The sequence below is a fragment of the Lampris incognitus genome, chromosome 2 (assembly GCF_029633865.1).
Source record: "Lampris incognitus isolate fLamInc1 chromosome 2, fLamInc1.hap2, whole genome shotgun sequence".
Classification (NCBI taxonomy): domain Eukaryota; kingdom Metazoa; phylum Chordata; class Actinopteri; order Lampriformes; family Lampridae; genus Lampris; species Lampris incognitus.
In genome coordinates this window covers 95676639-95702339 of record NC_079212.1, presented here as the reverse complement: position 1 = coordinate 95702339, position 25701 = coordinate 95676639, and the positions used below count along the sequence as shown (strand labels likewise).

General features: G+C 43.2%; 5 protein-coding genes across 5 annotated transcripts; 3 read left to right on the top strand and 2 right to left on the bottom strand.

Moving 5' to 3' along the window:
• Positions 1-1913: 1913 nt before the first annotated feature.
• Positions 1914-3631, top strand: tspo (translocator protein). Its single transcript, XM_056273793.1, has 4 exons — positions 1914-2118; positions 2730-2904; positions 3011-3149; positions 3268-3631. The coding sequence occupies exons 2-4, from the start codon at positions 2732-2734 to the stop codon at positions 3439-3441; spliced, it is 486 nt and encodes a 161-aa protein (XP_056129768.1). The 5' UTR covers positions 1914-2118; positions 2730-2731; the 3' UTR covers positions 3442-3631.
• Positions 3632-3680: 49 nt separating this feature from the next.
• On the bottom strand, positions 3681-10358 carry LOC130107273 (ubiquinol-cytochrome-c reductase complex assembly factor 2). The gene is made up of 4 exons (XM_056273794.1): positions 10149-10358; positions 9753-9827; positions 4298-4364; positions 3681-4121 (listed from the first exon to the last, which is right to left on the bottom strand). The coding sequence occupies exons 1-4, from the start codon at positions 10284-10286 to the stop codon at positions 4012-4014; spliced, it is 390 nt and encodes a 129-aa protein (XP_056129769.1). The 5' UTR covers positions 10287-10358; the 3' UTR covers positions 3681-4011.
• Positions 10359-17307: 6949 nt separating this feature from the next.
• Positions 17308-20146, top strand: tomm6 (translocase of outer mitochondrial membrane 6 homolog (yeast)). The gene is made up of 3 exons (XM_056273634.1): positions 17308-17455; positions 17817-17944; positions 19618-20146. The coding sequence occupies exons 1-2, from the start codon at positions 17352-17354 to the stop codon at positions 17911-17913; spliced, it is 201 nt and encodes a 66-aa protein (XP_056129609.1). The 5' UTR covers positions 17308-17351; the 3' UTR covers positions 17914-17944; positions 19618-20146.
• c2h1orf74 (chromosome 2 C1orf74 homolog) lies at positions 20031-20853 on the top strand. Its single transcript, XM_056273633.1, has one exon. The coding sequence runs from the start codon at positions 20031-20033 to the stop codon at positions 20826-20828; it is 798 nt and encodes a 265-aa protein (XP_056129608.1). The 3' UTR covers positions 20829-20853.
• Positions 20854-21609: 756 nt separating this feature from the next.
• sirt4 (sirtuin 4) lies at positions 21610-23630 on the bottom strand. The gene is made up of 4 exons (XM_056273632.1): positions 23588-23630; positions 22691-23176; positions 21962-22256; positions 21610-21782 (listed from the first exon to the last, which is right to left on the bottom strand). Exons 2-4 carry the CDS (start codon positions 23173-23175, stop codon positions 21630-21632), a joined length of 933 nt encoding a protein of 310 aa, XP_056129607.1. The 5' UTR covers position 23176; positions 23588-23630; the 3' UTR covers positions 21610-21629.
• Positions 23631-25701: the final 2071 nt, after the last annotated feature.

Sequence of the window (25701 nt, the reverse complement as noted above, 5' to 3'; positions counted from 1 at the left end):
TGTGTGTGTGTGTGTGTTTGACCTTAGCTGCTAGTAGCTGCTGAGTAGGTTAGCGGTGTGGGGAACTGTTAGCCAGGGTAAAACATTAACAAACTGTGCTTTTATGAGGGTTCATATAACTTCTCCTCCACATAGTTTTGGTTAAAGGCTCCAGCACATCATGCGGGATATGCTAAAGCATATTGCTATTGGCCCTTTAAACAGTGAAATTATACCACTCCCATAGCTACTGGAAGCCATTGATTGATAGATTATTTTAAGCTATTTTGAATTTTCCATGGTAAACAATTTGGAAGTCTAACGTAAATGATGGATCCTAATGCATGTTTATGAGCATAACCAAGACTGATCAGCAGGATGTGGATTACTTCAGCATCTCTGGCTTGGCACCATTGCACTTTCCATCCATCCATCCATTATCTGAACCGCTTATCCTGCTCTCGGGGATGCTGGGGCCTATTCCAGCAGTCATTGGGCGGCAGGCGGGGAGAAACCCTGGACAGGCCGCCAGACCATCACACAGGGCCGACACACACACACACACACACACACACACACACACACACACACACATTTTAGTACGGCCGATTCACCTGACCTACATGTCTTTGGACTGTGGGAGGAAACCGGAGCCCACGGAGGAAACCCACGCAGACACGGGGGGCAACATGCAAACTCCATACAGAGGACAACCCGGGACGACCCTCAAGGTTGGACCACCCCAGGGCTCGGACCCATGACCTTCTTGCTGTGAGGCGACAGCGCTAACCACTGTGCCACCGTGCCGCCCCATTGCACTTTCACCTCTTATTTCGCCTGTAGTCAATCCTTGTGTATATATCTGAAGATTGGTGTATTGTAGTGTTGTCTTTCTATGTTAAGTACACAGAGAGCCACGAAACCGGAGTCAAATTCCATGTATGCGCAAACCTACATGGCCAATAAACACAGTTCTGGTTCTGATTACTTGATGTATAAACAATATGATTGAAAGTGGTGGTAAACATAATCTTAAAACCTCTTCTGCCTGTAGTCCTATATGGTAGGCCTACATAAACTCACCGTTTCTAACAGGAAAATACAGGCTAGTGTGGGAAAGGTCACGCGTTGTGTCAGTACAAGAGTGACGGTGAATTTGGCCAGTGATGGATAACCTACACCGGGCATGGACACAGACGTCACCCATTACGCCCGGAAGCACTTAGCTGAAGAAAAAAAGAAAGTTCTGTAACCGGTTATTTTCTTGCCCGGTGCGGGATTCGATATGAGGTGTACTGCACCACAAGGCGACATCACTAACCGCTCGGCTAAAGGGTCAGACCCGTTATCTTATTAGTAGTTTACAGTCGTGACCCTCCCCGGAAGCGCGCCCTCGCGCTTGTTCTTCCCGCGCTCCGAAGAGACTTCTGAGGATCTGCGCACTTCCGGATCCCACCGCTGCCACCAATGTAACCGGTTATTTTCTTGCCCGGTGCGGGATTCGATACGAGTGTACTGCACCACACGGAGACATCGCTAACCGCTCGGCTAAAGGACCAGACCCGTTAGCTCGGGGCTAACGTGTCTTATTAGTAGTTTACAGTTCGTTGTGACCTTAAGACTTAGAAAATATACGATGCCTTGAACACATGTATTTAATTTTTTTTCCATGTCCCCTGCTGTATTGTGTATAATCGGTGTTTTAGACTTGGGCCGTTTCCAAGGGCAACGCGACGCCGGGTGCCGTCTTCCAAGGATCGGCGGCATCGTGACGTCACGTGTGACATCACGACCGAAATAACGATGGGTTTTTAAAAAATATATATATATATATGTTATCTTTGTAATGTTTTGAATTTGATTTAAATAAAGTTTTGTTAACCTTTTTTTTTTTTTGGCCCGGCGGGAACGCGACAGCCCGGCCACAGCGTCCGGCGTTTCCTTGGTAGATGTTGGCTGGTGAGCTATCGGAGCTCAACACGCCGCAGGTCGCCCTGGGAGTGTCCCTGAGGGCTGTGCTGATTAAACCCAGTTTACGCCCAAATCCGGCGACATGACACCTGCTCCCCGACCCGCCGTGTGTTAAACCGGGATTGTCGCGACGACCTGCCGCTGTGCCTGCTAGGTAGCTGGGTGAAGGTAAGCGTCTGCTAGATTAACCGACTTTCTGTCCCTGATCTTGGGTCTCGGCGACAGTTTGAGAGATTTAGTTAGATTAGACACAGATTAGAAATGTGTTGCCGTGCAGCCGGACACGTAGACGTGTTACCAACTCAGGTTGCCTGTGTCAGTATCCTACCGTGTTTATCTGTCCTCAGCTGGTAGCTATAGGGTTTTTAATTGAGAACATTCAGGACATAGTTGGCTTTATTTCTCACTTACATAATTTTTATGGCACTGGATAGCGCCTCTCGTGCAATGGTTCTCAATCAGGTCCTCAGGGACCCTTACTGCTGGTTTTCTATTCAACCGGGTAGCTCATTAGATCACCTGTTGTTCGAGTGATTCCAGCCACCAATCAGGGAGGCGTTTGACCTGGAACAGCAGGTGAATGTAATGAACTACCTGGCTGAATAGAAAACCAGCGGTACTGGTGGTACCTGTACTTAGGACCTGATTCAGAACCACTGCTTTACATGGTCCCCGGGTAGCCATGAAGGAGAGCGGTTTTCTTTCAAGTTGCAAAACATGCAGTGGGGGGGAAAGTAGTGTGCAGCAATAACCTGTCCTCATGTAACTCCACTCTCAAGACATGTGGCTGCCAATGATCGGGCTGACTGCCCTGCCACACCTTGGTGGGCTCTACGGGGGCTACGTCACACGCAAAGAAGTGAAGACCTGGTACCCCACTCTTCAGAAACCATCATGGCGTCCACCAAATGCAGCATTCCCTGTAGTGTGGACCTGCCTGTATACAGGAATGGGGTCAGTCTCTTGTCTCATCATTGAATGGGTCTATAATAGTCTGGTCACTACATCCACATCCATTTATCTGTGACATTATTGTGACACTACTCTGGACTCGTCTCAGGTACGGTTCCTATCTCGTGTGGAAAGAGCTTGGAGGTTTCACAGAGGAAGCGCTGCTGCCCATGGGACTTTATGGCCTGCAGCTAGCTCTGAATTGGGCCTGGACTCCTATCTTCTTCGGGGCACATAAACTGAAATTGGTAAATTTCCGCATACTCTTAATGAAACAACAGTGTGGCTCAACGAAGTGGTGTGATGAATATGACAAAGATTCCACGTGTTCTATAAATATGCTCTGCCTTTTCATGTTTTTTTTAGGCACTGGTGGAGATCGTGGTTCTCACTGGAACTGTTGGGGCCACCATGTTGTCCTGGTACTCCATCAGCTGCACTGCCACCCTGCTCATGGCACCCTACCTGTCATGGTTGTGTCTGGCCACATCCCTGAACTACTGCATATGGAGAGACAACTCTGACACAAAAGAGGAGTAGCTGGCAAAAGTTGTGTCCTCTGAAGCCTATCTAATCAAGTTTGGGAAATGTGGCAGTTAATCTGTGAAAACACACTCGTCTGAGGAGACAAACCACATATCATGGCAGATTCATTCATGTCTTTCCTCCAACAAACTTTGAACTGATTTATATTTTATGATGCAGTGTGAATTTCAATCGGGTCTGTTAATATTTGAAACGACTGAAGTAAAGAGTCATATCAGACATGTTGAGATTTGAATGGAGAGCTTTTATTCAAAGCGATAACTGGAAATTGAACTTACGCTAGCCCTACTTGGAAGACGTTGGGCCTGCTTTCAAGCGAGGTCATTCGGACCGCTGATGCTAAGGCTTACTTAAAACATACAGTATATGATCTACAGCTTTATTACATTACTGAAGCAATGTATTAACTGAAGCGATGTTGGTTACAACATTCAAAAACTAATAGTCTAGAATCTCTTGGTGAGCGCCATTACGCCTCAAGCATGTCATGAAAACATGAAGCCGCGGTACCGATGACAAGCTTTATTTCTAAAACAGGATGAAAAGAGAATGCAGTGGAAAATGCTATTTTTCAGGAGCCTTCGCCGGACCATCTTCTGGCGACTTCGAGGAGAATCGCTCCATTAACGTCTTCCACAAACCTTTCTTTTCCTCATCCATCTGCTGCATACTTCCTGTTAACAAAGTCGGAATGAGGCTAGGCTCCCCCCTAAAATGTTTTCCTAACATTTATTCATTTTCACATTGGCTGACAGCAGTCAGATTTTGCTGAAATGATCAGGAACATGCTTTGAAACTGGTTGTTTGTAGTTTTCTGTGTCAACCAATTGTGATATTGTGGAAACTTTACCTGACAAAAGCAGTTTACATTCTTCCACTGTAACGCCGGTAAAGCTAGTGTCTCTTACTCGAGGGAACTGGAAACAAATGAACAGAAAAAAATGAAAAGGTTATGCACTGAATATGACAATTTTGTTTCCACAGAGATATACACTCACCGGCCACTTTATTAGGCACACCTGTCCAACTGCTCGTTAAAGCAAATTTCTAATCTGCCAGTCACATGGCAGCAACTCAATGCATTTAGGCATGTAGACATGGTCAAGACGATCTGCTGCAGTTCAAACCGAGCATCAGAATGGGGAAGAAAGGTGATTTAAGTGACTTTGAACGTGGCATGGTTGATGGTGCCAGACGGGCTGGTCTGAGTATTTCAGAAACTGCTGATCTACTGGGATTTTCACGCACAACCATCTCTAGGGTTTACAGAGAATGGTCCGAAAAAGAGAAAATATCCGGTGAGCGGCAGTTCTGTGGGCGAAAATGCCTTGTTGATGCCAGAGGTCAGAGGAGAAGCCCAGACTGGTTCGAGCTGATAGAAAGGCAACAGTAACTCAAATAACCACTCATTACAACCGAGGCATGCAGAAGAGCATCTCTGAACGCACAACACGTCGAACCTTGAGGCAGATGGGCTACAGCAGCAGAAGACCACACCGGGTGCCACTCCTGTCAGCTAAGAACAGGAAACTGAGGCTACAATTCGCACAGGCTCACCAAAATTGGACAATAGAAGATTGGAAAAACGTTGCCTGGTCTGATGAGTCTCGATTTCTGCTGTGACATTTGGATGGTAGGGTCAGAATTTGGCGTCAACAACATGAAAGCATGGATCCATCCTGCCTTGTATCAACGGTTCAGGCTGGTGGTGGTGGTGTAATGGTGTGGGGGATATTTTCTTGGCACACTTTGGGCCCCTTAGTACCAATTGAGCATCGTGTCAATGCCACAGCCTACCTGAGTATTGTTGCTGACCATGTCCATCCCTTTATGACCACAGTGTTCCCATCTTCTGATGGCTACTTCCAGCAGGATAACGCGCCATGTCATAAAGCTCGAATCATCTCAGACTGGTTTCTTGAACATGACAATGAGTTCACTGTACTCAAATGGCCTCCACAGTCACCAGATCTCAATCCAATAGAGCACCTTTGGGATGTGGTGGACCGGGAGATTCGCATCATGGATGTGCAGCCGACAAATCTGCAGCAACTGCGTGATGCGATCATGTCAATATGGACCAAACTCTCTGAGGAATGTTTCCAGTACCTTGTTGAATCTATGCCACGAAGGATTAAGGCAGTTCTGAAGGCAAAAGGGGGTCCAACCCGGTACTAGCAAGGTGTACCTAATAAAGTGGCCAGTGATTGTATATTCAGTAAAGAAAAAAACCCGGACGCATTGCAATTAAGAAAACTGAGTTAAGTCAAACTACTCAGCTGATGGCACATGTTAATACAATATTAAAATCGAAGCGCAAAAAATATATTACAAAAAATTTTACATTTTTCCAACTCTGACATACTGGATATTGGCGTGATGTCAAAATGAGGAACTTTTTGTTGATAGGTCAACAAATAATTTAGCAACATGATGATCCCTTAAATAAAACATACAATGTGATGGCCTACTGTAACAGATAACATGCAGCGGTTACAAATGATGACCATTTTTCTATGTCATTACCAACTAACTAAAGTCAGGAGCCGGGTAATGTTAAATAGAAAAACACTACACAATAATCTAAACAAACATTTCTCTCCAGTGCCTTTCCTGTTTTGCCTCCGTCTACTTAACTGTTGTTGAGACGAATCGTATAAATGCTTTAAGGGTGAATGGACTGCCCACCCTCCTTAAAATAACCTACATCACTGACCGAGAAGTAATTTTGTTGATAGTGATATTACAATGTGTCCTGACTTGGACAGGTTAGGCACTACACATCTTTAAATCCTGTTGTAACGCTAAACAAATGTAGCATACTAAACACTTGAATTTCAAACACTATTACTCGTGAACACTCAAATTTTGTAGATTTTCAGGATCAGAATTTTAATTTCTTTCGATTCATTCCTACAAAAGATTCGCGCAGTGGCTTATGTTGTGCTGGTCAATATTACAGCTGGTCAGTGCACTTTTTATGTCAACCCCACATCGAGGGAGGAGACCGGGGGTGACGTTTGTTTGTTATCCACAATACCTCAGAAACTGCTGGCCTGACAGACCAGTTTGAATGACATTTACTAAATCCCCCCTATGCTGTCCCATTTCGTCACCTCAAACAGCCTCGTTGAAGAGTGACAAGAAACCACCAAACGTGGAAATAAATGTCACAACAACCTGCAACCTAAAATGCAATACACTAAACACCTGATGTGGCTGATTTCTGGCTTGTGCCCATGTCCATGTGTTGCTTAGTCGTCCATACGAGCTATGTGCCTTGTTGTCTATGTTGGTGTTTCTTGTATGCGTTTTAGCTACCTGCTCCGGTCTGTACACAACTTTTGTCAACAAGGGTTTTAAAGGTGCTCTATGAATAAATTTGACTTGACTTAAATACACATACAATAGCATATTTCACCCACTTAGTAAGAAATACTTGGTAGGATGACAAATTCTCCATGGAGGTTGTGCCCCCAGTTTGAAGTTGATATAATGTCTTTTGAAGATGCATTAAAATCAATATGTCTTGATGCATGCTCAATAATACAGGTAAGAAAATCACAGAAAGTTGAATCAGTTCATCTGGACACAACGTTTATTGAGAGAAACGTTTCATCACTCATCTAAGTGACCTCTTCAGTCTCAACTGACTGCAGATATCCCCACCCTTATAAACAATACAGCGGCATAGGTAAACTCATCCACCTTCTTCACCTCTACTCCTTGCATCCTCACCATTCCAGTGTCCTCCCTCTCGTTCACACATATGTATTCCGTCTTGCTCCTACTGACTTTCATTCCTCTTCTCTCCAGTGCATACCTCCACCTCTCCAGGCTCTCCTCAACCTGCTCCCTACTCTCACTACAGATCACAACGTCATCCGTGAAAATCATAGTCAACAGAGACTGATCTCATCCATCAACCTGTCCATCACCATTGCAAACAAGAAAGGGCTCAGAGCCAATCCTTGATGTAATCCCACCTCCACCTTGAACCCATGTCATTCCTACTGCACACTTCACCACTGTCACACCACCCTCATACATATCCTGCACCACTCCTACATACTTCTCTACCACTCCCGACTTCCTCATATACCATACCTCCTCTCTCAGCACCCTGTCATATGCTTTCTCACAATCCACAAATGTAGCTCCTTCTGACCTTTTCTATACTTTTCCATTAACTTCTCCAAAATAAACATCACATCTGTAGTGCTCTTTCATGGCATGAAAACATACTGCTGCTCGCTGATCATCACTTCTCCTCTTAACCTAGCTTCCATTACTCTTAACCACAACTTCATGCTGTGGCTGATCCACTTTATACCTCTGTAGTTACTAAAGCTCTGAACATCACCCTTATTCTTGAAAATTGGTACCAGTATGCTTCTCCACTCCTCTGGCATCCTCTCACTTTCCAAGATTATGTTAAAGAATCTAGTTAAAACCCCACTGCCATCTCTCTTGAACCCCTCCATGCCTCCTCAGGTATGTCATCTGGACCAACCGCTTTTCCACTCTTCATCCTCTTCATAGCTGCCCTCACTTCATCCTTGCTAATCCACCACACTTTCTGAGTCACTATCCACATATCATCCCACCTTCTCTCTCTCATTTTCTTCATCAGCCCCTCAAAGTACTCCTCCCACCTTCTCAGCACTCTCCTTGCTTGTTAGCACATTTCCATCTCTATCCTTCACCCCCCTAACCTGCTGCACATCCTTCTTAGCTCACTCTCTCTGTCTAGCCAATCGGTACAAGTCCTTTTCTCCTCCCTTAGTGTCCAACCTCTTGTACAACTCACCACATGCCTTTTCCTTTGCCTTCACTGCCTCCCTTTGCCTTACCCCACATCTCTTTGTACTCCTGTCTACTTTCTTCATCTCTCGGACTATCCCACTGCTTCTTTGCCAGCCTGTTCCGCAGTATACTTCCCTTTACTTCCTCATTCCACCACCAAATCTCCTTGTCTTCTTTCCTCTGTCCTGATGACACATCAAGTACCTTCCTAGCTGTCTCCCTCACTATTTCTGTAGTAGGTGCCCAGCCATCTGGCAACTCTTCACTACCACCCAGTGCCCGTCTTAACGCCTCCCTGAACTCCACATAACAATCTTCCTTCTTCAACTTCTACCATTTGATCCTTGGCTCTGCCTTCACTTTCTTCCTCGTCTCGATATTCAGTCATCCTATTGACCACCATCCGATGCTGCCTAGCTACATTCTCCCCTGTCACCACTTTGCAGTCTCCAATCTCTTTCAGATCGCACCTCCTGCATAAGATATAGTCCAATTGTGTGCATCTTCCTCTACTCTTATACATGTCACCCTGTGTTGCACTCTCTTCTTGAAATATGTATTCACCACAGCCATTTCCATCCTTTTTGCAAAATCCACCGCCACCTGTCCTTCCACATTCCTCTCATTGACACCATACCTACCCATCACCTCCTCATCACCTCTGTTCCCTTCACCAACATGCCCATTGAAGTCTGCTCCAATCACCACTCTCTCCTCCTTAGGTACACTCTCCACCACTTTGTCCAAATCACTCCAGAAATCTTCTTTCGCTTTCAGACCTAACTTCTTTATCTATTTCTATGCCATATGCCTCATTTAAATCAGATCAAATGTTTATGAGAACACCTATACGTCAGTTAATACATTGTGGTCAGGTAAAAGCCCACTGCATTGTCAATGGCTGCCTGCAATACCGTAACCCATGATATTGAGGTTATATTCTGCACCCTGTAGGATGTTGACCTTTGTCTGTTTCCGGCTGTATCCTGTAAAGACTGTTTTTCCTCAGATACTTTGCATAAAATGGGGAGCACTTCTGTCAAGGTTACAAAGTAAATGTTCTCCGTTCTTTCTACCGTTTTTCTTGTGCATGCAAAGGGCTCTATGGATGCATTCATAGAATACAACAGTGAACAAGCCCGAATCCTGTGTTGTCAAACATGCTCCGTCTATTCCACCTGAAAAACTGCAACCAAGCGCTTCATCTCCTGCACCATATTGAATGGGCTGGATAAATGTCTCCATAGCAAATAGGAAATTTTCAATTTTTTTGCTCCATTGAGGTATTTTTCATGTTTCCTTGGCAAAAAACCTTTCTGCTGCTGATAATTCTGAATGAGTGCAATGTCCATCTGAGAGGGACTACTATTGGCTGTCCTCTATTCCCAGTATAACAATTTAAATTTGTGGGGTATCCTGGTGCAAAGTCCTAACACTATGCATTCGATACAGTTAAGAGAAATCCAATACAATCATGAACGTGATAAAAGGTCACTTACTCTCTCTCTGTATACATTACTGTTGATACGGGCCAAATTTTCATACATCTGGTCGCACTTCTCCGGATCTGAAATCTGACGAGAGAAAACAAAGCAGTCTCAGCTGTGTGGAAAGCATGTCAACGGCGCCTTGACTAGAGTGAACTTTTGCCAAAAGAAAACCACAAATCCTGCGCAAAAACGAGGAGAGCTGAGCTTCATACGAACACGAGCCTGTACTTTACGTATAGGAGTTAAGCAACTATAGCGCAGCCATCGTCAGCGCAACTTTAGAGCAAGGTCATCTTGTTAATCTGGTCCTCCCTCATCCTCTCGCCAAGACAGGCGCGAGGGGAGGTAGTTTTTCATCAACAACCTGGTTGGAGAAACACGAGCGTCGCATTGGCGTCTCGTCACCTGCGTGTTTTCCCCCTCGCGGAAGGCGTGCGCTACCCTCTGACGGAGGAACGTCCCCAAATCCCGACCTTTCTTCGACTCATCCCGCGGCCATTCCTCGCACAGTTTTAAAAACCGGCGATATCTTGTGGCGGACATGTTCGGCTACGGCGTAACCGGTCGGCTTTGAAAGGGCATTTAAGTTTGAGCTTCTTTTTCCTCGGTTTTACTGGCGCACTACAAACCAACGTTAGACGTGCATACCGCCACCTGCTGTACTGGAGTGTGTAACAGCATGGCTATAAGGAAGTTGTATCCAAACCTGTTTCGTTTAAGTATTTAAATAAGGCCATTTGCTCCTGTGATTGTTTGTGCCCTGTCTCTAACTGAATTTTGATGCTCCACTCCCTTCCCATACCTACCACCCTGCCCTTCATTCTTTCTACACTGAACTTCCTACAACCTACCAGGCCATGCTCAACCGTTTCCTTCCAGTGACAAGTCTCACATTTATCCGTCATGGTCTTTTTTATTGTGTATAAAGTAGCATTGGGTCCTGTATGTCCTAATCTCAACATAGAGGAAATAACGTCTTCTTTCCTCATTTACCAGGTATTACGTCTCACTCTGGCAAACTTTTGAATTTTGTAATGATCTCTAACCTTAGTGTCACTATTCCAGATTTCCTGCCACGATTTCATTATTCTGTGATGAATTTGTGATTGTTTCTAATCTAGCACAACACGTTTCTAAAATATCATTATCATTTTGCTTCATGCACTTTTAGCAAGCTTATCTGCATCCATTTCACTCTATTCTAACGTGTGCTGGTATCCAACAGAAATTATTATTCCTAGTTGCCATGGATTTAATAAGATCATATAACGCTCAATGAATAGATCCTCTTGAACTGTTTGTCCTGATTTTATAGTTTGCATTGCAGCAGCAGAATCTAAACATATCACTACTTTACTTGGTTTAGTCTCCTCTACCCACTGAAGACTGATGACTTTTGCTGTCAGTACTGCCGTGTAGGTTTTTTTGATACACCATGTGGTGCAACCCGGACACATTGTCAGTAATGAACCCGAGGTCATCAGGTGTTTCGGGTCTTATCAGACAACCTCGCCCGAGCAACCCAGCCGGGGGTGATCAAGCCCCAACTTGTGTCCACGCATCACCCTCTTCACCCAGAGCCAATGGGAAGCCTTTTCAGTGACTTCCAAGATGTTCGTAATGGCTCTTTTTCTTTGCAGCCTACAAATCCTCAAGGGTCCCAGGACCCGGTGTAAGAGACTGGCCTGCAAAGCCCCTGCAGCCCACTTCAGCTGGCTCACCGTGGGCCTGCCACCAATTCCTCTGAAACTCAGCTAACAGATCTCAAGTTACTTGATATGTACAACTTAAACTTTTCACCTGTTTGCTGGTAGATGCAGGTGAAAGTTTGTTGACAATTCTGTACATGTCGTTGACATTTATCCATGGTAACTCTTGCAGACACCACGAAAAACATGTTATTGTCAAAAGCACACGCCAACAAACAGAAAACTGGTATGACCGCTGCGGTAGAAACCGGAAGTCAGTGGACTACAGTTATGCACAGAGTCAACTAGCAATTGCTTGTAATTTAAATGTCATTAAAACAGTTAAAGGTACTTTTTGGTATTAATTTCAAGACCCACGAATTTCAAGACTGATTTCAAGAGACCCGTTTTTATTGCATCCTAATAAACTTTACTTTTCAAACTTTTCGGTTCTCTACTCTCAAAGGATGAATAGTACACCTCTTCATCCTTGGCTTATTTGTGAAAAGAGTGGGAATATTCTGGCAGCCCACTGTAACTGCATGGCAGGGCTAGATGACAGTTGTTCACATGTTGCATCATCTGTGATGCTCTATGCAGAGGCTGCTGTTAGAATTCGAGATTCAAAGACCATAACAGAGGAAAAGGATGCTCCCACCATCCCTTGATTTTGTTCCATACTGTCCTCAGTGATATGAACTTTACATCACCGAAAACAAAGAAAAATAAATTGGATTAGAGAATTGAATCAGCTGGAGAAGAGTTGCTGGTTGAATTACATCATGTCAAGAAAAAGACAAGCGGCACTGTTCCCAAATCTTCTACAGCTGAGGTCCATAACTTCTATGAAAACATAACAAGAGCAACTGCAAGCCAGCAGCTCTGCAAACTGTGTCACCTTATTCTGACCAGTACCGCCCAATGCCACTAGCAAGAAATTATCCAACTGTTATGCCAGAACTGACTGACCCAGATACCTTCCACCTAAACTTCAGTGATCTGTTGAAGCATTGTGAGGAAATCGAGATAAATGTTACTAAAGAGCAGGTAGAGATGGTTGTAAAATGACACCAGGAAGCAAGCATCCCCTGTATCTCGAGCTCTTCCTTCTCAAAATACAGGGCTCCTGTGTGTATCCAAAGTTAAAAAGAAGTCAGCTGGTGGCAGGGCCTTTTCCTATCGGGCTCCATTGTTGTGGAATAACCTGCCTGCTGCCATAGACAATCCGAGTCTGTTGAGTCCTTTAAAGCCAAACTTAAAACTCATCTTTTTGCCTTAGCTTACAATTAGTTGCCTTTAAGTTGACTGCTTCACAACCTGTACTGGATGGCGGGTCGGTTTTCTGTCTCAATGAATTTACCAACCACTGTTCTGCCGACGAGATTATCGAGTATAGATTACAGAGTATAGATTATGACTAATTGATGACTTAATTGATTATGACTAATGACTATTGCAAACTGTTCTCTTCTCTAACATGTCTTTTCTGTCTCTCTGAATGATGTCTTCTCCTTTCTCTTTTTCTGTGTTTGAATGGTGTCATGTGCGTCTCTCTTGCATGCACGTGCAGTCAGTTCTCCTCCCAGGTCTCCGTGGTGATGGTGGTCTCCATCTGGATGCTGCCTGCCCTTCCTCTCCTCACATAAGTTTTTCTTTTATTACATGATGATGCTGGTCACGTGGCTTGGGTCCTGGACTGCTCCGTTGGCACGTGGACACTGCTTGGCATCCTGCGCATCATGTTCTTCATAAGTTTTATGTCCATTATATTTCTGTTATCCTCTTTCAATGTTGTAGTACGTAAATTGCGTGAACACAATATCCATTGCATGCTGTCCGTCTTGGGAGAGAGATCCCTCCTCTGTTGCTCTCCCTAAGGTTTCTTCCTATTTTTTCTCCCTGTTAAGGGTTTTTTTTAGGGAGTTGTTCCTTATCCGATGAGAGGGTCTAAGGACAGGATGTTGTGTTGCTGTTAAGCCCACTGAGGCAAATTTGTAATTTGTGATATTGGGCTATACATATAAAATTGATTTGATTTGATTTGATCCTCGCGGAGTTGGATTTCTCACAAGGCAGGCAGAATATCTGCCTCTGTAATGAAGGCATGTTGTCATACAAATGCTGACTTGCCCTCTCAATCACTAGTTAAGAGAAGCCGCTATCCAGAAAGCTCCAAATTTACATCGACGCAAACAAGGTGGGGTTGTGATCATGAAAGGAAGATTGCCTTGAAGCCTATAGTAAATTAATGTCTGAGAAGCATGAAGGTTTTTTGCTTAGGGAGTCTGGCTTTGTGATTTCAATAGAAAATCCATTCACTGGTGTTTCCCCAGATAGTGGTGTTAATTGTAGGTGCTGTGGTGAAGGTTGCGTTGAAGTTAAATGTCCATTCTGTGTCAAAGATTTCCCCACTGAAGATGGTCTAAATGAAAAGGGATTTTGTTTGATAAAGAATGATCGTGGTGAAATGCAACTTTCTAGAGATCATGCACGTTATTACCAAGTTCAAAGCCAAATAAATGTTTGCAGTGAAGCAAAATATGGTGACTTTGTAGTTTGGACAGAAAACGACGTATTCATTGAAAGGATTCTTCCACACCAGGAATTCCGGGCTAAAGCTGTACAGAGGGCCACCTTGTTTTTAAAAAAAATGTCTGATTCCTGAGCTAGCTGCAAAGTTCTATAGTGGATCAACTCATCAGCAGTAAAGCAGCTCAGCCAAATATGATAAGACACAAGGACCATCAGATGACGTCACACAGATGGAGCTTGGTCAAAGATGGTGCTACTGCCAAGGCATGGAAGGAGGAAGACCAATGATTTATTGTGACAACAAATACTGCCCAATATCGTGCTTCCACTCTGGCTGCACAGGGCTTATTAAGGTTCCAAGTGGGAAGTGGTATTTGATCAAGATCAAAATAGTTTTTTGTGGTGAATGGCAAGTTTTACTACTTGCGTAAAATTTGAAGAGTAAAACTGCAATAGTTTAACTGCCTTAAGGTCCAATGTAATGAAACATTTTGACCATTATTTTATTGCTTGTTTTAAAATAGCTTTCTGAATAGGGGACATTCACAGTTTAGTTTTTTTGCTATCACTTTACATTCTTGAGATATTAAATTTGTATGTATTTAACTGATGATGCCACGAGGCGGACTGGTGCATTTGCAATACATGTAAGAACCCTAGTTATTCAAAAACTACTAGCTTGAGCCAAACCAACTTTGGACTGTGGTTGGAACCGGTAAGTTTGTACAAAATTATAAACTCTCTATCGTTAACACTGCAACAGCCTTTATCCAGAAATCTCTATCAATGAAATAATGATCTGTCTTTTCATTCCACTGGACCTTAAGACTCCTTTCTTTGCTCAAAACTTCTTTTTTTTTTTTTTACTGAATTGTCTTACAGTAAGTGAGCTAGTTAAAAGTTTTACTAAAAAAATTTCAATTTTATCACACGTTTCAAAAATCATGAGCTAAATATAACCTGATTTAAATATAAGTTGTAAAAGGCAGTAAAAATATAATAAATTTACAAAACTGAGCAGTTTCTCTCCCTCTTGTACCAATTATATTCAAACCATGTAATTTTAAAATTTAGCTTATAACTGCTGATGATGATTAACACACAATTGAAAAAAAAATAACTTGAAAGTTGTATCAGTCTGAAGGAACTACTGAATCACACACATTTGTCAGTGCACAAGAAACCAAGGCAATTTTATCCACTGCTGTCATACCAGCACTATCCTGATTACTGAGGTAGTCTGTTGGTAAAATTCCTTGTAAAATTGTAAATTTTCTCCGTACTAGGCCAATGACATGCTCCATATGGATGCAGACAGATGCAATATTTCTTGTTGCCTCAATTTCTAAAGGACCAAGCTGCTTTTTCCCTTTTGTAAAAGCAGGTATCTTAACTTCTGCATGATACATTGCAGTGCTTTCTTCAATGTCAAATCCCCGATCCGCAAGTACTATATCCCCTGGAAGTAAGTTATTTAATATACCACAGTGCTCTGTCAGGTGCTTATCACTGACCCGACCACACCAAGCTTTGGATATGTATGATATTCCTCCTTGAGGACAGATGCCAATTAAGAATTTTGTTGTATTGTGGTGCTTGCATGATGAGAAAGTTTGAACTCTTGCAAGGAGATTGGCTGGTTTCTCTATAAGAACCTCAAAGCAATCAATGATCACTGCTACTCTTGTTTTAAAATGTTTCCTGAATGCCATGGGAGCAGTTTTCCCAAGCTCTTCTCTCTCTGGCCATTTAACGAGAAATTCTAATCTTGTTGATGCAATGTCCAAGATATTAAGAAAGATTCTAGAAATTGTTGACGTTGACACATTGAACCTGTAACCTAGATCTTCACATGTCATATTCAATCTCAGTCGCATGAGAAATACCAGGAACTGTTGGAATTTATCAAGAGAGCTCCTGGCAGTTACTACTATGTGTGGCTCCAAAAGATCCAAAACAGCCATCATTGTTATGAAGTTGGGTAGGCCAGTATAAAATGACACCCTCTTATCATCATTCTGAAATGACTCTTTTGATAAGGATAATGCCAGAAGATTTCTTTTATGGTCGGAGATTTCTTCAATTGTTCTCTTCCGAGCTTCAACCATGTTGATGTCTTTCACTGTTAACTCTGTTTGGCAGGATGAATCATTGAATCTGTTGCTTTCGATGCCAGCCTCTTGAAATCCCTGCTGCTGCTCAATGACAGTATCTTCTTTGGCTGTTACAGTGCAAGTTGATAGGGATTGTTTTCTTTTTCTCTCTTCTCTTCTCCTATTACGTTCTTGTAAACATTCAACAGAACCGAGCCCGAACTTCTGATACCCAAGTAATTGTGATGGAGCCCAATCAATGTCTTCTTTCATAAACAGAGCTGATGGTTTACCTGTAACATAGTAAAGAAATTAATAAAGCCATCTAATATGAGCAGCTCGCAATGATTAAGAGCGGTGTTTGAAAGCATGAAACAGGGAGTTTGTATGTCTTGGGGAGGAAGACTCAGCAGAATTTTGCCCCGTGCCAATCAACGGTAGCAGAGAGGATGTACAGCTAGTACTTAGGCAACTAAAAAACTAAATTTCAAGTTGACTTGCAAGGTTATGCACAATATAGGGAGGGCTCCTCCATCGCAAAGCCAGCTCACTCACAAAACCAAAACAAAAGGGCCTAAGGTAAGATCACCAATCATGCAAGCTTACCAGTGACAAAATGATCAGAACAGACCCTCGCATAGTCTACTTTTTCATCTGTAAGATCTTCCCGATTTATCCTCGATACCCATCTTCTTCTTCTTCCCTCTGACAACCTTCGAGTTGCTTCTCCTTGGTGGCTGATTATCTTTGGAAAGCGAAAGTAGGACTTGCTCCGCTCTCTGTCAGCTCGATTGGAACAACCAAAAACAGCGCAGAAATTAACCATTGTAAAATATCGAACCACGACAGCTATTCTGTATGAATCAAACCTTGAAACTAACTCTGTCCCCTCTGACTGTTCAGAAAACGTCCAGCATCGCGCAGCGAGGGCAACACAGTAGCCTATGGATTGGAGCCGTTGTCCTCCAACGTGGCGGATGTGTTGCCGTCACTTGATATGTGATGTACTGTGAGCGTTAAGACTTTTCAGAATCATGATATTAACTAGAATTGGACTGATGTCGCTATCTTGTCGTGACCCGTTTGTAATGTCAACCCTTTGTTTCCTGATCTAATTTCAATTCTTTTTATCGTTCTTCGTACGGAAATCTCATTGAGAAAAACAATGAAGTTTGAGCCTCACGGCGTACCGTACTGGTGTTGCATCGAAACCCTTCCTACCTGTTCGGCGTCATTAAGAAAAGTCTTCAGTTCCGCTCTCCCGCTTGGTGGACGCACGCACAGATTTTTACAAGATGACTGGGGCCGCGGTTAAAAAGGGCTCATCGGGGCCGTCCGGTGTTGCAGAGTGGATCAGTTCTGCTTGTCGGTTCGCCGCAGACAGGAACGATTTTAGAAGGCGAGTAAAACGAATCGTAACGTTGTCTGTGTGCCGTGTCGCTTACTCTACTCTCAGCTAGCTAACGCGGACAAGGTTACGTTATTAGCCAGCGTTGCTCTTCTGTCGCGACGGTTTCCGGTCGACAGTCACATGTAACAACGTTTCTTGGAGCCGATCCTCGGGCGTATCTCCTTAATATTGTCTCTTACTTACCGTTATAGTTTATGGTTGAAGTTTGAGCGGATCAGTTATTTCATTTGGGTTTCTCATTACCCAAGTGAGTGTAGTGCATACATACGGTGAATATGACGCCGATGCATTGCTTTAAGTAGCACCTGTAATCAAAAGCTGAGTTTGACCCTGTACACGTCTTTTACAGGAATCTGCTGGTCAATCTAGGGTTGTTTGCAGCTGGCGTTTGGGTTGCGAGAAATCTCTCAGATTTTGATCTGATGTCTCCTCAACCCGTGGCTTAGTTCCGTCTGTATATCCATGAAATGGATGATGGTAAGGTATCCGACTACTGAACTAGAGCTTTGAGTTGTGTGCTGTTTATGCTGGTCTCACCGTGACCCAAAGAAGTTCACAGAAGCATTGTGTTATACCTCAGATATTCCTATACAGACTTCTGTTGTGTCTGTGGTATTCATTAGTGAGTTCATGGTGACTTTATACCTCTTTGTGGTATTTTATGTGATTTCATTGTATTTCAAAATATTTTTGCTGATTAATGTAGGATTAATACAGTTTTAAAGAATACTCAGTTTTTTTCACCTAGACCTCATTGTAGCACCAGGCATCATTTAGGATAGTACATATTTTCTTTGATCTCTTCAATATTGAAAAACATCACTCTGGTAAATCTCTGCACTGGTCCAATGGGGGCAGTTGTTTAAACTGTGATATATCTCATTTTTTCTTGTAAATGGGAAGCCCACAGTACAGTCACACATATTGTCATTTTAAGTTTATATGTTTTGAACAGGAACAAAACCAGATGTGATTTATTTGAACAGGAACTAACTCAGATGTGATTTGTAATTAATTATTGCACTTGATGCAGTGCATTCCAACTATCGGAGCAGGAAGTCCCAGAGTCCTGCAAGTACTTCCAAAGACTGGCTTGCATGTAGCCAGGAAAACATTGGCGGAAGTACGAAATAAATTAGATTTGATTTAGAGCATGGTTTGTGATTAATTTTTAATGGAACATATTAAGACATGTATGAATGATTGTATTGTGAATTTCCCCTTTTTGGAAAGGAGATATGTTATGGTTTTTGAAGGCTTAAATAGTTGTCCCATTGCACTGTGTTGAAGCCCAGCAAAAATGGTCAGCGAAGTGATATGTTTCTCTACACTGAAGCAATCAGTGATTTTTTAAAATTTATTTATTTTTGCCTTAGCAATTCTAAATCACACCTGATAATGTTTACATGAGGTCTAGGTAAAAAAAAAGAAAGAAAAGTGAACCTACCCTTTTAATATGATTAGCCTTCAAGATATTAAAAACGTTTTTTTTTTAAATTGATCATTCTTGGCTCTTTTTCCAAAGCATTGGTAACTCCCAGGGCGGTGCAGTGGTTAGTGCAGTCACCTCACAGTAAGAGGTAACTGGGGTCGAGCCTCGGGGTAGTCCAACCTTGGAGGTCGTCCCGGGTCATCCTCTGTGTGGAGTTTGCGTGTTTGCCCCATGTCTGCATGGGTTTCCTCCGGGTGCTCCGGTTTCCTCCCACAGTCCAAAGACATGTAGGTCAGGTGAATCAGCCGTACTAAGTTGCCCCTAGGTATGAATGTGTGTGTGTGTGTATATGTCGGCCCTGTGTGATGGCCTGGCAGCCTGTCCAGGGTGTCCCCCCACCTGCCGCCCAATGACTGCTGGGATAGGCTCCAGCATCCCCGCGACCCTGAGAGCAGGATAAGCGGTTCGGATAATGGATGGATGGATGGATGGTAACTCCCAAGAGGATTGGAAGAACTTTTTACTTTTTGTTTTGTTGGCAGTCTTATGACACTTTTCACCTTCGAAATCAAATCACAAATAGTGTGCATAACAATAATTCCCTTAGCTTGTCCCTGTTTGTGCTTTTGTAACATAACTGTGACAGTTTCAGGTAGATTACAGAATAACATTACACACTTTTAAGGACGTTAAAATGGTCTCCATATCTTCTTTTTAGGTGTCATGGACCAAATTGGGAGGCAAGGGAAGATCAAGCTTGCATTTGTTTCACTGGAAACAAATGTCATTACCAATGTCACAGATTTATCATTTTTCATCCTAATAAAGACTTTTTTTTATTGTATGCCACTGTAAGAGGACTGCATAACCACCCGGACAGTTGAGCTGCACTTAACATCTGTTACTGTTTTCTTTGACCCACATGTTATTGTTTTTACATTTTATTTAATAGGTTTGCACTCTTACCATACTCGAATGAATAGTGTAACCTGGCATACACAAAATAGAAAACCGCTGTCAAACATAAAATAATAATTGAGGTCATTAGTATTGGGGAAGAGTTTACCTAATGAAGCGAGTGTTTTATTTTGGTACATTTTGTCAGTTTGAGCCTTGTGCCGTGCATTTTCCATGACAATGTCCTCTCAAGAGCTGTTCTTTGCTTCTGCTCGTAAATGTTTGTCTGTTGGGAAAAAATCCCTCTCTTTACCTCTTAGTTTGGACCTGGCTGCTCAGGTTTTGGCCATTGACTTGGGCTTGAAACCAGCATTGCTATACGACAGTAATGGTGCCAGCGCAACCCAAGTACAACAGTATTTGAACTCACTGCAGTCCGCTCAGCTTGTTTCAGAGTCTCTCCACACTTTAGTTATAAGTGGCAATGCTCTCATTATTAATCGAGCGATTGTAATGACCAACTTAGAGCAGATGCTTCTTGGAAGCAATGTGGGGGTGATCAATGTCTGCCACACACTGGAAAAACCTATCATCGCCGACCTGCTGAATAAAGATTTAAGAAGCATGACACAAGATTTACTGGTTATTTTAAGAGAACATGTAGAACTGCAAGAGACGGAGAAGCCTCTTTATATCGGGGACAAATCTGAGCCGTGGAACTTGTGCACCCTCTTTGGGATTTTGTTGGGATACCCGGTCACCTACTGGTTTGATCAGAACAAGAGCTTTGAGAACTGCCTTGCAATGACACCGCTGATGGTTACTAAAGCTTGGGCAACGTGGCAAGCGGACGCTGAAGGACACAGATGTTGTCTTTACTCCTTTAGTATCCCAGCTAGTCTGCATAAAGACACTCAGTCTACTGTGGCATATTGGGACAATCGACTTAAAGAGAGATTTCACAGACAAACTGTCTTAAGTAATCTCACTGTTTGCCAATCAGTGGTCACTTTGCCCTCAGTCTGTTTGTGACTTGTCAACATCATCTTCAATGAATTAAGTTTACATCGAGTCCAAAAGTGGGTTTACTGCATCACTCCAATAAAACTGACTGAATCACACTGTTGGTGTTTTTTTACACAAGGTACAGCATTCACAACCGTTTCAGTTAACAATTGTACCTATGATAAACACTGGTTCTCCGTGGGCACAATCAAGTCTTCATAAAGTTTCATTTCAACCTACACACTTCACATGAATATTGTCAATGTGCCCACACAGTTGAATGCTAATTAGTTTTTTCTTCAGCTCATTCTACTAATCGCTGCATGTAAGTACCAAAACAAGGTTTCACTGGAAATCTTTAAAATGTTCATTAAAAAAGTCAACTTCACTTGTATCAAGGTACTGGTGTGATTGAAATCATCCTCTGAGTAGCAGGGTAAGGTGCAAGTGGACAGGGCAATTCAACTGCAAGCTTAAAACACTACCCACTCACAAGATGGGTTACTTGCCCAGAGCTTGTATGAGAGGCTTTCTGCGTTTTACACTAAACAAAAGCAGCGTATCAATGAAGGTGTGCAGTTATATTTTGAACATTTACATGATGCATTAACAAAATATCAAGTCTGGTTTCAAGAACATTCATGTACTTAGTACAGTCCGTCCATGGCAACTTGTAGTTTAGTTCAACACATAACATTATACAAGAAAGTTTCAAACAATTTCAACATCAATCCTGAAGTAGTTATATTGCAACCTGATTGACTCTGAGGTAGTACTGACTGCCAGTAGAGAGACAGAACTGCTGAACGTGCAATTTAATATCTGAACTCAAAGGTTCTGAATGACTGCTAGCACCTCACCACAGCGGGCACTCACTTTTAGCTCTGCCAGATGGTCTGCCCTCGTGGGCCCAATGTTTACGATGGCAATTGGTACTTTACTATCACTTGCTGCCAGTAAGAACCTGTATCCCGAATAGACCTTGGGGAAGGATGAAGAAAGAGGAAAAAAAAACTGAAATTAACTTTTCAGGTCATTTAAAGTAATTGTCCAGATAATGAATCAATCTTCAAATAAATCAGTTATTGTCATACTACAGGTCTCACTGCAGAGGTCCAGTACTTCAAATTTAACATTGGTAGCACCCCAATACAGCCTACCTGCAACGATGAGCCCGTGACCAGCACTGCATCTGATTCTGCCAGCCTCTTGTGCACCAACTGCACCGTCGTTTTGTTTACAACGTCCCCAAAAAACGTAACATCAGGCTTGAGTATGCCTCCACAGTTCTGACAGGAAGGAACTCTGAAGTGGAGGACCTGCTTTTCTTCCAAGAAAACATCGCCGTCTGGTGCCACAGCATTCACCTCTGCTGCCCAGCCAGGGTTCAGTGCAGCAAATCTCCTCTGGAGCTCCTGTCTTGGCGAGACAGTGCTGCAGCCAAGACAAATAACCCTGAAAATGACACATGTCACTCACATATCAATATTTTGTCCCACAACATTTTCATTCTGGGAGCATGCAGGCGATCCTAGGAGTGCATAAAATTGTATGACAAAATATCAAATGAGTGACAGCTCCGAGTCAGCTTTGTAATAAGAGGCAGTGACTAACTGTGGAAGTCATGAGATCTGTTCATTTCATTTTGCATCTCCTCTAAGTGTTGCATAAATTGTTGGTAGTCTGACCAAGCAAAAGTTGTGTCTCTTATTTTAAAAGCTAAATGTTATTCCAGCAAAAAATAAATAAAAAATAGACAGTTCAGCTTAACGTATGACAATTATACATCTGGAGAAAAGACCGGCACATCTTTCAAACCGGAAAGTTGAGTTCAAAAGCTTTTACATCTAAAGACCCACTGCGATGTGTGGCGGAGCCTGTTTCCATACCTGTGTGCACAGCCGTGGAGTTCAGTGAGTCTTGTATGCCCCGCCTTGGAATGAAGCGCATCCACATTCTGGGTGACCAGCCAGTGCAGCTTGCCCTTCTCCTCCCACCGCTGTAGGACCCTGTGTGCAGAGTTTGGCTCGTGGGACGAGAACAGCGGCCACCCCACATAGTTCCTCGCCCAGTAGCGCTGTCGTGACTTGGCACTGCGGACGAATTCAGCGTGCTGCATGGGGCGTCTGTCGGTGCGGGCATACAGTCCAACACCCTCTGAGCGGTAGTCGGGGATGCCCGACTCCGTTGAAAGACCCGCACCGCTGATAACAAAGAGGCGCGATGCACGGGACACGAAGGCTTGTAGCTGCTGCATAGACCGGGCGTCAACGGTGCTGCTGGCTGGCACAAAGTGCAGCATCCCTGCAGGGTGCGAGAACGCCCTCTTCCCAGATGCTGCGTTTAGTGCGCGGGCTCTCCATGGCAGTCGCATCCTTGTCAAACCAGATCAACATCTAATGGTTATTTTGTGATCCATGACTTCTTCCATCAAGTCCGCCCCAAACGATACACATGTAAAACATCATATTAACATTTGTCAGATCAGTTAGCATAAATAATGCTAAGCCTCGCTGTGATAAGTGTGATCTCTTTGACAGGTAGCGTTACAAGTGTAACACTTAACAGTGACCAAAGCAAAGGGGAGAGTAGTCGACTAGCTGACGTTGCAGCTCAAATTAAGCTGCCATGACAGGGTTGACCCTAACCTGTGTGTCATCTGTACAATAGAAACACAAGACTAACGTCGTTGTAGAAACCAACAAGTACTAAAACGTTGGCAGCGATAAGCCGTTGCCAAATTACTTTATACAATATGTAGAGGCGAAGTTATGTAAAGCCTTTACCTCACTGGTGAGGGAGTGCGAAAGCGTCGCCAACCACTGACCACCGGAACTGTCCCGTAAAAGTGTAACACCGGAACAGAGCAGACGCGCGTCACGTCGATTTGTAGCCCATGGATTTGGTTCAGTGTTACACAGGCCGAAGAAGAAGAAAAAATCAAATATGGATTATTTTAAGCAAAAATTCTTTATTTTGACAAGGAAATCTAATATATTTAATTCTTTTTTACGTGTAACTGTCGGTATCGGTGTATTCATTCGGTAGTAATTTAGTCTGAGATTTTCCGCATTTTTTGCGAAAGATAAAGTATAAATAAGTGTTTAAAATTAGCCTGAACAGGTTAGTGAATCATTGCTGTGGTAGCGACCGGAGGAGGCGGTCGCCCCGACTGTCAGCGGCTCCGTGCTGGGGCTCGCTGGACTGTTAATGTTTAAGTTGATTGTGTTATATTTTTGCGTGTTCGGGTGGTTGGGATGTTGTTGTTTGGGGGTTTCACTCGGACTGGGTGGAGGACTATTAATGACCGACTGAACTTAGGACCGTGACTTCGACTGGTGTCGCCAGTTGTGACGCCGGGGGTAAGTCGTTGTGTTTTGGCAGCTCTGGCCGGAGTGTAAATAAAGGAGCACCCCCGGGTCGTGCGCTGTATGGGAGGGACACGGGTGCTGCCATTAAAACGAAATCTCCGCCTCTCGACTCATCCTTCCACGCCGGCTCGCCACGGTACATATCTCATCAAGGGCAGAGCAACAAAAAACAACAAAACAAAAACATTCTGCAACAGAAGAACCGAAAATAACGTTTACAAAGAAGAAGAAGAAGAAAATTACAGTTACTCACACATTTTGGATGGAAATAAATCTTCCTTGTCAATCTATCATTGTGTGGTTGTAATGGTGTGCACTGGTGATTATTGTGTAAAAATGCAGGTACCCTCTGTGTGATCTGATTACAAGGACAACACATGTTATCCGTATTCATGCAGTTATGTTTCATAACTTAAATAAACCCCACAGAAATCAAGTCGATTTAAAAAACCCATTATACCCATATTTCATATTTGAAATTGACAGTTTTTGCAGAGGCGTGTACTGATTAGCACGTATGAAACATCAGTTTATATTTTACACATTGTAAATAGTGAAGATAAAATTATAATCATTGTAACACAATGCCACAATATATCCTTACAATAGAAATTGTGTGGGTTTAGTTCCTCTAGTAAATTACAAGCAAAAGGCAGATCTTGTGTTGCTGCATAAGTAGGAAGCCACAGGTCCTGTCACATTTCTGCAGCCCATTTGTTCCACTTTCACCACAGGCTACTGGCCTGAAGATGTTATTTGTCTTACTCGTTCATCTGTTTGAGGCGTTTTTTCAATGTTCAGCTGTTGTGTACCATTTTTCGTTGATTTTCTTTCATTTTGTATCAACACCAAAATGTGGACTTATATGGGATGCTGGGGGAAAATTTGCTGATATGTGCATCAATTAAACATTTAATTAATTAGCAGTATTCATGGCCTAGGTAATGAAGCATATTGAGAGAGTATGCCTACATGACAGAAATGTAGAACCGGTTGGTGGAAGTTGGTGATTACAATAATACGACATGAAAAATTGTTGTGCCATAAATATAACTGGTAGGCTAATTTGCTGATAACTTGTTAAGGGAACTTTATATATTTATCTTTACTAATTTCGTCCCACATTTTTTACATTATAGCACAACAGCTGCCACAATGCAAATGTCATCTCAGATTTCACTGTATTTGATCAGTGGCGCAGGATGGCATGGTGGTGCAGTGGTTAACGTGGTCACCTCACAGCAAGGTCCTGGGTTCGAGCCCCGGGGTAGTCCAACCTTTGGCGGTCATCCCAACTTGTCCTCTGTGTGGAGTTTGCATGTTCTCCCTGTGTCTACGTGGGTTTCCTCCGGGGGTTCTGGTTTCCTCCCACAGTCCAAAGACATATAGGTCAGGTGAATCGGCTGTACTAAATTGTCCCTAGGTGTGTGTGTGTGTGTCCTGTGAGGGACTGACAGCCTGTCCAGGGTGTCTCCCCTCCTGCCACCCACTGACTGCTGGGATAGGCTCCAGCATCCCCGCGACCCTGA